General features: G+C 40.7%; 1 protein-coding gene across 1 annotated transcript in view; it reads left to right on the top strand.

Annotated features, from left to right (window-relative positions):
• LOC135464868 (krev interaction trapped protein 1-like) overlaps nt 1-13,800 on the top strand; it is a 28,122-nt gene extending 14,322 nt beyond the window's left edge. Inside the window, exons 13-18 of the mRNA XM_064742437.1 lie at nt 1,127-1,278; nt 3,022-3,188; nt 4,307-4,436; nt 4,989-5,090; nt 5,818-5,880; nt 13,345-13,800. Coding sequence (XP_064598507.1) covers nt 1,127-1,278; nt 3,022-3,188; nt 4,307-4,436; nt 4,989-5,090; nt 5,818-5,880; nt 13,345-13,800 — 1,070 coding nt within the window. The remainder of the gene's footprint in view (nt 1-1,126; nt 1,279-3,021; nt 3,189-4,306; nt 4,437-4,988; nt 5,091-5,817; nt 5,881-13,344) is intronic.
• Nucleotides 13,801-15,301: the final 1,501 nt, after the last annotated feature.

Below are 15,301 nucleotides of genomic sequence, written 5' to 3'. Positions count from 1 at the left end.
GACCACGTGTAAATGTATACAGAGATGCTTACTCGGGGCGCTCCATTTGACTACATCCATATGACTGTTTCAGTGGCCTAATGGTTAGGGTGTCCGCCTTGAAGTCGAGAGACCTCAGGATCAAACTGAGGTTTGGTCGTACCAAAGACTTTAAAGAGGGTACTTGCTGCTACCTTGCTTGGCACTCAGAGCTGAGAGGTTAGAGCAAGGAAAGAGGACTGGTTGATGCAGTGTCAATATGATGTGATACTTCAGTGTAGCAGCAATTTGGTGGTATGGACTCATCCTTCCCCAAGAAGACATAATATATGTACACACACACTTAGTGACTCCTCGTCATCATATGACTGAAAAAGTGTTAAGCACGACGTTAAACACCAAGCATACAGGCACACACATACACACGCACACATGCACACACACACACACACACACAGTGTATATTTTCATTTATTTGATTTATTTTTTATTTATATTAAATACTTTTATTTTTTATTTTGTATTTTACGCTGTACTCAAGAATATTTCACTTAGACAATGGTTGCCAGTATAATGGTGAATTGGAGGCTGGGGGAAATCCACATGTCGCTGACGGACCTTCGCACACAAAAAATACATATTTGCTAAAGATTTACTCAAATTATTCTCTTTCAGTAAATAGCAGACTCATGCTGTACTATTCATGATTCTACAGTTTGAAAAAGTTAGAATTCAACCCACTTTAATTTTTGGGAATTTATTACTAATTTGAATGGTGAAACATGCACAGACGAGGCTGATATTTTGTGAAAAGTAATTATTTGGGTCATTCTAAGATAATAATTCTCCAATGTTTTCGCATGTTTGCAAGGTGTTTATTCTGTGTGGACTGAAAAAATTATACTCTTTGTGAAGCCTTGAAATTGGTCCATCCAACCAGTGTAGTTTGGTGTAAAAAGTCAAATTATAAATGTCCATAAATTGCACTGAAAGTTTCTCTTTTATATGGGAAAAAGTTGAGGAGTTAGGGTAGTAAAACTTTGATTTGATTTGTGTTGATCAATTTTCTGTCAAAATGTCTTCTATTGTGTTCTTTACTTGATGTTGATGTTTAGTCTCTCTTGTAAAGAAGTTGTTCTTTTATTAGAATTACAACTTAAGTTGGACCATAAACCTTTACAACACTTACGGGACTGGAAGCGAATATGTGTCAAACTGACGGATGGAAGCTCAAATGAGGAAGAGCCCATTTTGGTGTGGAGGAGAGATGCATTGCTCACCCCTAAACAGGAAAATGCAGTAAGCCCATCACATGATCTTCGGAAGTATACATACTTACAATCTGCTAGAAAAAATTCTGAATAAATAGAGAATAGAATGTCAAGGTCCTCACTTTTCCTTGAAGATTTTAAAGACCTTGAAAACCTTAAAAAAAGGGTTAATTTTGGAAGAATCTCTTTTTTTCATTTTTATGTATCAATATTAAACAAGGCCATGTACCTTGTGAAATGTCTGTACTTGTGTCTGCGTGTTATTTCAGATCAGCCACCCAGGAGCCATCATCCTGATGTTCCACAAGGTGTATCATAACTATATCAAGGCCATGTACCTTGTAAAATGTCCGTACTTGTATCTGCGTGTTATTTCAGATCAGCCACCTAGGAGCCGTCAACCTGATGTTCCATGAGGCGTATCATAACTATATCAAGGCCATGTACCTTGTGAAGTGTCTGTACTTGTATCTGCGTGTTATTTCAGATCAGCCACCCAGGAGCCGTCAACCTGATGTTCCATGAGGTGTGTCATAACTATTTCAAGGCCATGTACCTTGTGAAGTGTCTGTACTCGTGTCTGCGTGTTATTTCAGATCAGCCACCCAGGAGCCGTCAACCTGATGTTCCATGAGGTGTATCATAACTATTTCAAGGCCATGTACCTTGTGAAGTGTCTGTACTCGTGTCTGCGTGTTATTTCAGATCAGCCACCCAGGAGCTGTCAACCTGATGTTCCATGAGGTGTGTCATAACTATTTCAAGGCCATGTACCTTGTGAAGTGTCTGCGTGTTATTTCAGATCAGCCACCCAGGAGCCGTCAACCTGATGTTCCATGAGGTGTATCATAACTATATCAAGGCCATGTACCTTGTGAAATGTCCGTACTTGTATCTGCATGTTATTTCAGATCAGCCACCTAGGAGCCGTCAACCTGATGTTCCATGAGGCGTATCATAACTATATCAAGGCCATGTACCTTGTGAAGTGTCTGTACTTGTATCTGCGTGTTATTTCAGATCAGCCACCCAGGAGCCGTCAACCTGATGTTCCATGAGGTGTGTCATAACTATTTCAAGGCCATGTACCTTGTGAAGTGTCTGTACTCGTGTCTGCGTGTTATTTCAGATCAGCCACCCAGGAGCCGTCAACCTGATGTTCCATGAGGTGTATCATAACTATTTCAAGGCCATGTACCTTGTGAAGTGTCTGTACTCGTGTCTGCGTGTTATTTCAGATCAGCCACCCAGGAGCTGTCAACCTGATGTTCCATGAGGTGTGTCATAACTATTTCAAGGCCATGTACCTTGTGAAGTGTCTGCGTGTTATTTCAGATCAGCCACCCAGGAGCCGTCAACCTGATGTTCCATGAGGTGTATCATAACTATATCAAGGCCATGTACCTTGTGAAATGTCCGTACTTGTATCTGCATGTTATTTCAGATCAGCCACCCAGGAGCCGTCAACCTGATGTTCCACAAGGTGTATCATAACTATATCAAGGCCATGTACCTTGTGAAATGTCCGTACTTGTATCTGCATGTTATTTCAGATCAGCCACCCAGGAGCCGTCAACCTGATGTTCCATGAGGTGTATCATAACTATATCAAGGCCATGTACCTTGTGAAATGTCCGTACTTGTATCTGCATGTTATTTCAGATCAGCCACCCAGGAGCCGTCAACCTGATGTTCCACAAGGTGTATCATAACTATATCAAGGCCATGTACCTTGTAAAATGTCTGTACTCGTATCTGCGTGTTATTTCAGATCAGCCACCCAGGAGCCGTCAACCTGATGTTCCACGAGGCGTATCATAACTATATCAAGGCCATGTACCCATGCTCAGACAATGACGTTCTACTCTTTGCGGCCATCTTAACCTACATGTCTCAGGGGGAATACGAACAGGCAAAAGCAAAGACTTTCTTCTCAAAGTGAGTGTTCATTGTTTTTATTTAAAGTTTTATAAGTTGGTTGGTCTGTCTGTTGCTGGTTAGTTTGTCGCTCAGTCAAATTTTGGACATGGGGAGTGCAAGACGACATAAAACTTAAATGCTCGTTTGATCAAGGTGACGAATGGACTTGCAGACGAGTCATAAGTCAGTTATGACCTCTGGTGCGTATGACGCACACGGAAGAGGCAGATTGGAGAAGGTTAAGTTTGTGTACATTTACTGTTTAGATTGTAGTAATTGACAAAAAAATAAACAAAGTACATGTATCTTGCTGGGATTTCATCACTCATTCATTTATTCAGGGCCTCTGTGGCTCAGTTCAGGTCCAGCTCCAGCTCATGCTGGCTTCCTCTCTGGCAATACGTGGGAAGGTCTGCCAGCAAGCTGTGGATGGTCCTGGGTTTCCCCCCTGGGTTCTGCCTGGTTTCCTCTCACCCTAATGCTGGACCCCGTTGTATAAGTTAAATATTCTTGAGTATGGCGTAAAACACCAGTCAAAGAAATAAATAAATAAATTCATTTATTCACCATAAATCTAATATGATATATGATATAATGACATAGATAAAAGTCATATACATTTGGAATACTATTGGCAGGAATAAAGCTCCTTACAGCCTGTTCTATCTAGTAATCTGGTATTTACTCTACATTCATGTTATATAAATTTTTGACCTTTGTCTTTTATATTTATGGCTTCAGTGTTAAAAACGTCTAGTCCTTAATAGTGTGACATTGAGTATATGTTTTTTCTGATGATTGTGGTCTGTGTTTGTGTTTTCAGCATTAAAAACCTTGTGTCCTTAGCCTGACATTTACTGTATGATTTGTCTGACTTTTGGCGTCTGTGTTTATGTGTTCAGCATTAAAAACCTCGTGTCCTTAGCGTGACATTTACTGTATGATTTGTCTGTTCTTTGTCGTCTTGGTTTATGTTTAAGCATTAAAAACCTCCTGTCCTTAGCCTGTCATGTACTGTTTGATTTGTCTGACCTTTGTTGTCTTGGTTTATGTTTAAGCATTAAAAACCTCCTATCCTTAGCCTGTCATGTACTGTATGATTTGTCTGACCTTTGTTGTCTTTGTTTATGTTTAAGCGGTAGGAATCTTCAGTCTTTAGTCCCTGCCAACAAGCTGAAGAGTCGAGCGAGTAACCATCACAGGCTTATACAGCAACAATACAAGAACTTCAGCGCAAACCTACCAGAGAAAGACCGAACCACTCAGGTGAGATGGAAATGGGTGGTTTGGGGAGGGAATGCAGTGGGAATGTGAACAAATCTGGTGAATGTACACGAACACATTGAAAGTGAAGGAATCCACCTGGATTTCGTTAAGAAACATGCGTTCTGGAAGAATGGCTTTTGCAGCATATGTACATGTCCCCTGGTGGTTTGAGCTGTGAGCATAATAGCTACAGATGAAGATCAGACTTTTTTTGGAAAATGGATGAAATGGCCTGTCTGTGATTTGTCATTGTCATTTATTAAGTTTCTATTCTATTATACAGTGAAAGCTCAGAAGAAAAAGGTCTGGAAAACTGAAAAGACCAAAAGTGGACATAAATAACCATAATTTTTTTTCCAAAATGAACCAACAAGGTCTGAAACTTGGACTTCTATGTGTAAATTTTTTAGCAGTGAACAGTACAATGAAATGTTTCGAAAAGAAGCCTGGAAAACTGTTTTGTGACATATTGACATGGTGAGAAACAGGGTGTAAACCCAAATGAATAAATTTTTGTCAGGTAAATAAATAAATTGTGTTGTATTTGATCAGGCATTGGAGATGGCTTTCCTGAAGTGGTGCCGAAACCTGACGGTGTATGGCTCAGCGTTCTTCCATGGTGGGATAGAGCAGCCCGGTGGCAGGCATCAGAAGGTCAGTTGCCTCCCCTTCTTGCCACCATGCACTCTATGCAGTTTTTCTGGTAGTGATATCAGTAGTGAAATCTGACTTTAAGCATCAAGCTTCAAATATTTCTTTCGTGAAGTTTTCCCTCCATAATGATTTTGGCCCCTTGAGTGTCCCTCATAAGAGTAAAAGAGGCATCATTTATTTGAAAGAAATTCAGATTTCCCATCTGAGTTGCCCCAAATAACACATACATATATACAAGAACTGTCAGGCACAATGGCACGGAGCCTTTCATCAATGCAGTCACTGTGAGTTCAAGTCCAGCTCATTCTGTCCATATCTTTGGGCGTACTTAGGAAGGTGTGAATCTGTGGATGGTCGTGGGATTTCCCTTGGCTTAGCTGGTTTTCTCCTACCATAATGCTGGCCGCCATCATATAAGTCAAATATTCTTGAGTATGGCGTAAAACACCAATTAAATAAATAAATAAATGGAAAGGTGTGTCAACAGCATGTGGATGGTCATGGTTTTCTGCCCGGTTTCCTCCCACCATTAATGCTGGCCGCCGTTGTTTATGTGCAACATTCTTGAGTATGTCATAAAACACCAATCAAATAAATAAATAAATGTACTAAACTGAAGGTTTCAAACTATTACATACGTGAAAATCACGAAAACGTTGATATGTTTTAAAGAATGTAAACTCTTGAAAGTAATCAAGTAAAATGATGTTTGCTTTCATCTTTTCAGCCGATCAAATGTCTGATAGCAGTGAATGATGTGGGATTGCACTTGATAAATGATGAGACTAGGGTAAGAAAATCTGATTATGTAAGAAAAAAACAAACTCCAGTAAAATGAAGTAGGTATCAGATGAAAGGCCATTAAAAGTTATTTGTGAATGTAGTTCGAATTATGTTTTTAAAATTTTTCTAGCCAAGTGAATAGTTTTTTAACATCAAATTCTGTGGTGGTCTGTAGCGACCCCGAGTGTAGCATAGTCACCCCGAGGGTTCCACTGATGTCACATCCATAGTTATTGCTTGAACTCATTGAAAGGTTCACTCATTCAAAAAATTGGTAAATGTCACATACCAGTCAGTACCTCAATTGCCTGTGATAGCGTATGTAGCGAAAAGATTTACACCATGTAAGGTAGGGGACTTTCATGTACTGTATTTAACAGCTCCAAATAATATTTGGGCCTACCTTATGGCAATCCAGTGCTTTGTCACCAAAATGGTGAAAATAAAGAATGTGGAAGCTATCAGAAGGGGAGTATGCCAGTATGGACACTAGCGCTACAGATAAGGGGCTTGCGGGCATAAATGGGCTTATAAATTAGATGATATGCTTCTAATATTAAAACAGAGCGTAGCGAATATGCATGAGGATATGTGCATACACATAAATTCCTGCAAGCTATAGCATACATGCGAGATTTAAAGCAAACAGTCTTGTCCAAATCGAAACTGAAGGTTATAGCAAAGGCTCATGTGCCAATACCAGCAGTCGTGGAGAATGACTACTGTAATATTTGTATTTGTGACGTTCTGGAGTGTTTGCCATGAAGATGTAGCAAGGGCTAATAAAAATGATCATTTGGGTTACTATACAGCAAGTTCTGCCACTGTTTTGCATCAATCATCCTAATGTCGCTTCCAGTATATGGTTTTAATTCTAAACCGATCGTCAGTTATTTGTGCTTGTGTCATCGAGGGTCCAGTTTCCAACGTGCACATGTGTCAGTGATTTCTGAGGAGAGAAGCTAATGCAATAATATACAACAATCACGCGAATAGCTTGTGTGCAGAAGCACTTTGGATTTATACTATTTACTGCCAATAAATAAAGCACAAATAATAAATTTTTGTCTCCCAATGTAGGCTTACATTTGGATTTAGCATTATGTAAGACAGCTCGGAAGCCGGAGACCACTTGATCGCCTTTGTAACAAACGGCGTGGGTGAAGAAAACGGTCCTCGCATAGGAAAATGCCTATTTTTGAATCAATGTCAGCGATCTTGTATCTGTTGGATTTGTATAATTGTCAGCTTTCCGGATACCGGTAGTCTGAGTATTTCTACAGAGCTTTCGTGGCGTTATTTTGTACAACTAGGCATTCCTGTTCGCTAGCGAAGTGGCAAAAAGGGACCTTTTACCCAGTCCTTTAACATTGGGCAGCTGTTTTGTTGCAGGCACGAAAGGGTGGTCACGTGACCCCCAACTTCCGTCCCGTCTTACAGAATAAACAAGCGTGTCATGTTCTGATCCCAAAACGGCAGTTGTTTGTGTTTACAGAAATGTTTTGACAGGTCAGAAAGATTACCCATCACATTAGGCAAGTTACCATAGAATGAAATAATACTGCAACCTCTGCTATCAAAATAACATGACATTGGTAAATTGTGAGTGAGTTCAGTTTTTGTACCGCGTCGGATTATCCGACAAAAGTCGGATTTTCACAGTTTTGACGGATAAAGTAGGATTTTCATTAATTTTAACCCGTATTCGCCGAAATTCGTCGGATTTTGCCGTTTGTTGTGCAGAAGAATTTTGTCATGTAGAAAGATTTATTTTACTGTAATCTTTGAGAAATTCAGGGGATGATTTTTGCGAGGCCGAGTTCAGCAGACACGTCAGCCGCCAAAACTTTAAACAGTTCACTTACTGAAAATACACCCGCCGCGTCCAATGTACCAAAGTCAGGCTTGTTCCGGCCTTGCAGTAATTGAGCACAGCCCATCCGCAGTCTGTATGTCCAACTAATGCAGCGGAGGGAGTAAGTACAGCTGTTGGAACCGATCACCCGTAAATTCGCGGAAAATCTCGAGAGGTCACGAGAGGCCACGAGACTACAATCGCGCGAGATTTCCAAAGTCTTGCCAAGATGGTGTTACACTTTACGGAGAAATTATTGGAAACCAGCGACCCGAACGGGGGGAAATATGGAGATTGGATCCTTAGGAATGACAATTTTAATGTTACGTGCCGATTCTGCAAGTCCAATGTTTGTTTGAAGGAGGGCGAAAAGGCGCTTAGTAAGCATAGTGCTACCGGTAAGCATCAGAAGGCGAAGACGACTGCGGGATGCCGTGGGAGTATTGTGCATGCTTTTGCAGCTGGTGCTGCTGCCAAGAATGCAGAGGCCCGGGGCACTGAAGAGCTGGCGAGAGATGCGGAAATTATTCATTTGCATCACCTGGAGGCACATGGTATATCTCCTCACGCAGCAGCATGCACCTCGACTCTGTTTGCACAGATGTTCCCGGACTCTAAAATCGCGGCAAAATTTTCATTTTCTGACTCCAAGCAGGGTTATGAGGTCACGCATGGGCTCGGGCCGTACTACTCGTCTAATCTGACAAGCGGATTGAATCGTCTAATCTGACAAGCGGATTGCAAACCTCGACAAAAGTAGGATTTTTTTTTTGACCCCAGTACAAACACTGTGAGTTATTGGAATGAACCCGGTAATCCCACAGGTTGAGGTGTAATGAATAAATATAGGCCTATGAGCGTCATTTAGATTCATTCCTCATGAGGAAGAGCTGAAGTAATTAATTTATTCTAGAATGTTATGACAAAATTGTGGGCAATGTAAATACATATACTTGTAGTTGTACATGTAACAACAAGACTCTCTGTACCGGTAGGTCTGTGGAGGCCTAGACATGTATGTAACGACAGGACTCTCTGTACCGGTAGGTCTGTGGAGACCTAGACATGTATGTAATGACAAGACTCTCTGTACTGATAGGTCTGTGGAGGCCTGTACATGTATGTAACAACAAGACTCTCTGTACTGATAGGTCTGTGGAGGCCTGTACATGTATGTAACAACAAGACTCTCTGTACCAGTAGGTCTGTGTAGGCCTGTACATCTGTGTAACGACAAGAGACTCTGTACCTGTAGGTCTTTGGAGGCCTATACATGTATGTAACAACAAGACTCTCTTTACTGGTAGGTCTGTGGAGGCCTATACATGTATGTAATGACAAGACTCTCTGTACTGGTAGGTCTGTGGAGACCTAGACCTGTATGTAACAACAAGAGTCTCTGTACCGATAGGTCTGTGGAGGCCTGTACATCTGTGTAACGACAAGAAGTCAAGACTACAAGAACAACAGTAGGTCTGTGAAGGCCTAGACATGTATGTAACAACAAGACTCTCTGTACCGGTAGGTCTGTGGAGACCTAGACATGTATGTAACAACAAGACTCTCTGTACCGATAGGTCTGTGGAGGCCTGTACATGTATGTAACAACAAGACTGTCTGTACCAGTAGGTCTGTGTAGGCCTGTACATCTGTGTAACGACAAGAGACTCTGTACCTGTAGGTCTGTGGAGGCTTATACATGTATGTAACAACAAGACTCTCTGTACCGGTAGGTCTGTGGAGACCTAGACATGTATGTAACAACAAGACTCTCTGTATCGATAGGTCTGTGGAGGCCTAGACTTGTATGTAACAGCAAAACTCTCTGTACCGGTAGGTCTGTGTAGGCCTATACATGTATGTAACAACAAGACTGTCTGTACCGGTAGCTCTGTGTAGGCCTAGACATGTGTGTAACAACAAGACTCTCTGTATCGATAGGTCTGTGGAGGCCTATACATGTATGTAATGATAAGACTCTCTGTACCGATAGGTCTGTGTAGGCCTATACATGTATATAACAACAAGACTCTCCGTACTGGTAGGTCTGTGTAGGCCTATACATGTATATAACAACAAGACTCTCCGTACTGGTAGGTCTGTGGAGGCCTGTACATGTATGCATGTGTATGTACTTTCCAGATGTATTGCTGGGGACCCAAAATAGTGAAGTGCAGAGTAATCTCACAAAAATGTGTACTGCAGTAGGCTTACCCAGTGCTCCCTCTCTGGGAAAAGCAGAGAGTATGTCACTACCTCTGAAAAGTATCTGTAGCATTGCTTGACCCCTTGGGTTACTGCCCAGTAGTTGACCTTCCTAATTCCGTGAAGGTGATGAACATTTGGATATAATCCTGAAAAGATGGTAAAAAATGGTTGACAGATTGTACATGTGTTTTATGTGTCCTTGGCATATATGTACTGTTGAGATACAACTATACAATGTAAGGACCAAAACATGTATTGTATTACAATGTGTTGCCTTGATCTGTTGTCATATACGGCAGTGGGACAGATAATGAAGATTTTCATGCTCACACTAACCAAACAAATAGAAACGGTGAAATAATTAGAAAAATAATTTCGGCAAAATGTCTACAATCTTACAGTATATCATAGTTAGAAGCAATAGACCCATTTCACAGCCCTTGGGCTCTAGTTTGATTTTGTTATTGTTGATTTTAATAAATGTACTTTGTCTTATTTGGTACTTGTGTGTAGTACAACAAGCTTAAAATTTGTTTTGTTCGAATATAAAAATCAGAAAGAAAATTCTTTTTTGAGTTTATTAAATTTACTATTTCTGACGTTATATATATGTATATACAGTTAGTTTGTAAGAAACATAAAAGGAAACACAGAAAAGAAAACCCCAAAAATGGAAGTGCCCTTTCATCACATTTTTTTTCCATTTAACACTGCCTGATAAACATTGTTCACATAGTAATCTCCTTTTCTCTGTTTTTCTCTCTTTCTCTGTTTTTCTCTTTGTTTTTCTCTGTTTTTGTCTCTTGTTTTCGTTTGTTTTTTCTCTGTTTCTTTTGAGGTATTTATAAGTGATGTGATTTAGAGACATTTTTTTTTTTCAGGACATGAACCGAAGTTTCAGGTATCCCGACATTGACTGGCAGCAAATTCCAGAAAGGCCAATATTAGAAATCCAATCCAAGTCTTCTCAACGAACGAAAACGTCGGTGCGGACGAAACAGGCAGGACTGATCATGCATCTGATGACGAAAATGGCATCCTTGGAACAGCGATCAACGTGATGATAACAGATGATGGATTTGTTTCTGAACTATCAGTGTGATTTCTTGTAATACCGTCCCGATTGTTATTGTACACAAAAAGGCTGTGAAAACTCACCATTTTTGTATTGTCTGGTGAGTTAGGAATGTTCATTGTTCTGGGAAAGTGAATGATGGCCAGCTGTGAATTGTTCAGTGCTAAAACTCTTCTTTATAACAGCTGTAAAGAAACAAGATGGAATTTGTAGAAGAGCAGTGACCATCACCTGTCCTATACGTGTGTGCTGATTGCTTACCAAGCTTGCAGTTGGTTCTGGAAACTCGTCCAAGTTTGAAATCTGAATGTGTCTTGTTATCAAGCTGCAGTTACACAGTTTTTTCTGTGAACACGTGGATGTTCTTTCTACAGTATAAATGGGTCTTGGAAAACCTCAAAAATCCAGGAATTTTGAAATCCAAGACACCTGGAAAAAATGTGTAATTTTTGAATATCGAGAAACCTGGAAAGCCCTGGAATTTTGTAATCCACGACACCTGGGAAAAGCATGGAACTTTTAATCCCGAGAACTTGGAAAATCTTAGAATATTGAGATTCGAGAAATATAGAATATCAAGAAATCCAGACACTTGACACAATGCAAAAGTTTTGTGAGAGAATAAGTGCTGTATTATTATCATCAAAGTAGATGTCAACAGGTCAGCAAACTTTGATCTCAGTGGCGTGTTGTTTGTGACTGGCTGGCCAAGTCTGTGACTGGTTAGTGGTTGAAATTGATTAGTTTTATAGTGAATGGGTGTGATTGGTCAGTGAGTGGTTGTGATTTCTCAATGAGTGGTTGTGATTGGTCAATGAGTGGTTGTGATTGGTCAGTGAGTGGTTGTGATTGGTCAGTGAGTGGTTGTGGTTGGTTGGTGAGTGGTTGTTGTTGTTGTGGTTGGTTTATAATGAATGTGATATCTAACTCTAATAAGGGTCATTCTGTACAAAACCTGTGACATATTGTGAACGACAGGCGGGATTACAAATGAACATGAAGTTTGTGACCATGAAACTGTAGAACAGAAGTTTAATTCACATAGTGATAATAATGTAGCAAACCAGAAATTGAAGAACTGAATTTGAGTTTACAGAGAAATTTTGGTCTAGTATGTCATTAATCATGTGAACAATTTCTTAGACTGCTGTTGGTTGTGAAGAGTTAGTAGGACATTTGTGATACTTTGTTATGTTATGTACATACATTTGCAGGTTTTCTGACTCCAACAGGATGTGGGGGGTTGGTGGGGGGAGGGGAGCACTGTGGCCTGGTGGTTGGTGTGCTAGTGCAGTACAATGACCCGGGTGCCTCTTACCAATGTGATCCGCTTTGAGTTCAAGTTCAGATCATACTCTCTTCCTCTTCTGTCGTACAGTTATGTGGGAAAGTCAGCAACCTGCGCATATTCGTGGGTTTTCTGGGGCTGTGCCCGGTTTTCTCCCACCATCGTGACTAAAATTTTAGTCCCACTCTTTCATCTTCTATAAAATCTGCTAAGATTTTTAACACAAAATCTCCGGGTAGCCTGCCTATTTCATCAAATTCAGTGCAGTGTATAAATAACGTAATGAATAATTACCCCATGGTGGGGAGACGTTTCCATAACATTTCACTGGGAAGTTAAGGTAGAATTACAGATTCACCTGATTTTACCACTTCTTTAAAGTCCACCCATGGCACGAGAGGTTCTGTGACAACAACATCACTAACAGTGAACATTATCTTCTTTAACCTGAATGCATGGTCTAAAACACTAATGAAATAAGTAAATAAATGCATAAAGATGAAGTTTTTGAATTACAAGATTTGTGAAAATCACTATGCGGCCCAACATTTTTGTTAATGATTTTTGGTGCATGTAATCAGATGAGCAGATGCTGATTTTACCACTTCTTTATACTCCACCCATGGCACGAGAGGCTCTGTGACGATAACATCACTAACAGTGAACATTATCTTCTTTAACCTGAACACATGGTCTAAAACACCAATGAAATAAGTAAATAAATGAGAAAAGCTGAAGTTTTTAATTACAAGATTCCTAACAAGCGCTATGCGGCCCAACATTTTTGTTAATGATTTTTGGTGCATGTAATCAGATGAGCAGATGCTGATTTTACCACTTCTTTATACTCAGCCCATGGCACGAGTGGCTCTGTGACAACATCACTGACAGTGTACATTATCTTCTTGTTGTCACAGTCCAGGACTATCAGTGTGTGGTCATCACAGTCCAGGACTATCAGTGTGTGGTCATCACAATTCAGGTACTCACTGAGGTGATAAAATCCTGAGCTGGGTCTCGGCTGTCCCCCTCCTCATCCCCACAGCCCTCCTCACCCCACAGCCCTCCTCACCCAACTTCACCCCACAGCCCTCCTCTCCCAAGCTCACCCCACAGCCCTCCTCACCCAACCTCACCCCATAGCCCTCACCACCCAACCTCACCCCATAGCCCTCCACAACCCAGCCCACCTCATCTCACAGCCCACCTCACCCCACAGCCCTCCTCTCCCAAGCTCACCCTACAGCCCTCCTCACCCAACCTCACCCCACAGCCCACCTCACCCCACAGCCCTCCTTACCCAACCTCACCCCATAGCCCTCACCACCCCACAGCTCACCTCACCCAACAGCCCTCCTCACCCAACCTCACCCCACAGCCCACCTCACCCAACCTCACCCCACAGAACTCCTCACCCAACCTCACCCAACCTCACCCCACAGCCCTCCTCACCCCACAGATCTCCTCATCCCACAATCCACCTCACCCCACAGCCCCATAGATCTCCTCACCCCACAGTCCATCTACATGACAGCAGAGGAAGCCAGCATGGGCTGGACTTGGACTGAAGAGGCTCCTGGATCATTGTGCTGCCCTGGCACACTAACCACCAGGCCTTGAAGGCCCCTCATTAAACATATGTTTGTTAGGGACCCAACTGTAAACTTTTTATTGAGGTTTTGACTTCTTATTGTCATACAACTGAAAAATTGTTTAATATGACATGAAAGCCTTAAGAAAGAATACATACGTACATATATTGCGATTTTCACAAAAGTGTTGATCTTTTTCTCTCAATGAGAAATTCTTTAAAACCCCTCTTTCATTGGCCAGAATAGTTTTTTTTGTATTATTATTATAATTAGCTTGGGTATTATCCATCAAAGTATTTTTTTGTTAAGGATGTTGGCTTGTTTGTCAGGATGTTTGCACTCATTGCATTGTTTGACTATTGCTTTTCCAGACTGGATAAACCTGATCCCTGTCATGTAAGGGAAATAACCCTGAGCAAGTTGTTTTATTTACATTGTTGTACTCCATACAAATATTCATAGTTTTACATTGATGTCATAGTGGCTCAGAGCCAATCAACAGCACACTCTTTGGTCATGTGACTGAAGGATTTGAGGTGAAATCAAAGCGAATTTGACCCAGATGAGATATATGTGAAAAACAACCAGAATGTGCTTTGCCTTCAAATGTGATAGCTGCAGTATAGATGCACTGCAGCACTTTAAACTTCTGAAATCAGCAAAAATCAATATTTCACAAATTTAGCTCCATGTGTTATTTTATCTTCTACCTCTCCTTGCAAGGAACGTGTATACGTGAAACTGAATGTATCCAATGAGAATCCAAGTTATGAGATTCTCATTGAATAAAATTCCTGTCACTTCCTCAAACTTTCACGTGGCAGGTACACTCCTTTTTATGATCATTTATATGTACCTAATGGCACAGTCACTCGGGAACTGTGTTCAGAAATACGTGTTAAAAGCTTCCTATTGGGTGGGGCATCAGACTTAGTACCCAAGGAAGACCATAACTATGTTTTGTGCTTTCAGTGTCTATAGGAATTTCATTCTCTAAAATATTAAACTGATGCTTTATTTTCATAGCTAACTAGCACTGAAGAACATTTCAAATTGAGATACATGTAATTTACTACATGGCCTATATTAAAGCTTGCACACTTGACCCTCTTCTTCCAATCCAATGCTAGGATTTTGTATCCCCAAGGTCATCCACTTTATGATACTGTGTCTGTTTCAACTGGTAAGGTGTTCATGTATTGTCACTCAACCCATTCGTGAAGCTAAGAATCTGTATTGTAAAAATTGTGCTATAATTTAATACATGCATCTGCTTTGTACAAAATTATTGTGATGTTTTGTAATTATTTTCATAATGTATCACATTGTGTACGTCCATAAACATGGATTGATGTGTACATGTTTGTATATAGGATGTTTGTAGAATATGGAAATATATTTTACTTGCTG

Source organism: Liolophura sinensis, chromosome 4, assembly GCF_032854445.1.
Source record: "Liolophura sinensis isolate JHLJ2023 chromosome 4, CUHK_Ljap_v2, whole genome shotgun sequence".
Taxonomy (NCBI): domain Eukaryota; kingdom Metazoa; phylum Mollusca; class Polyplacophora; order Chitonida; family Chitonidae; genus Liolophura; species Liolophura sinensis.
Note: the sequence above shows the minus strand (reverse complement) of the source record. Positions and strands in the feature narration are given on the sequence as shown.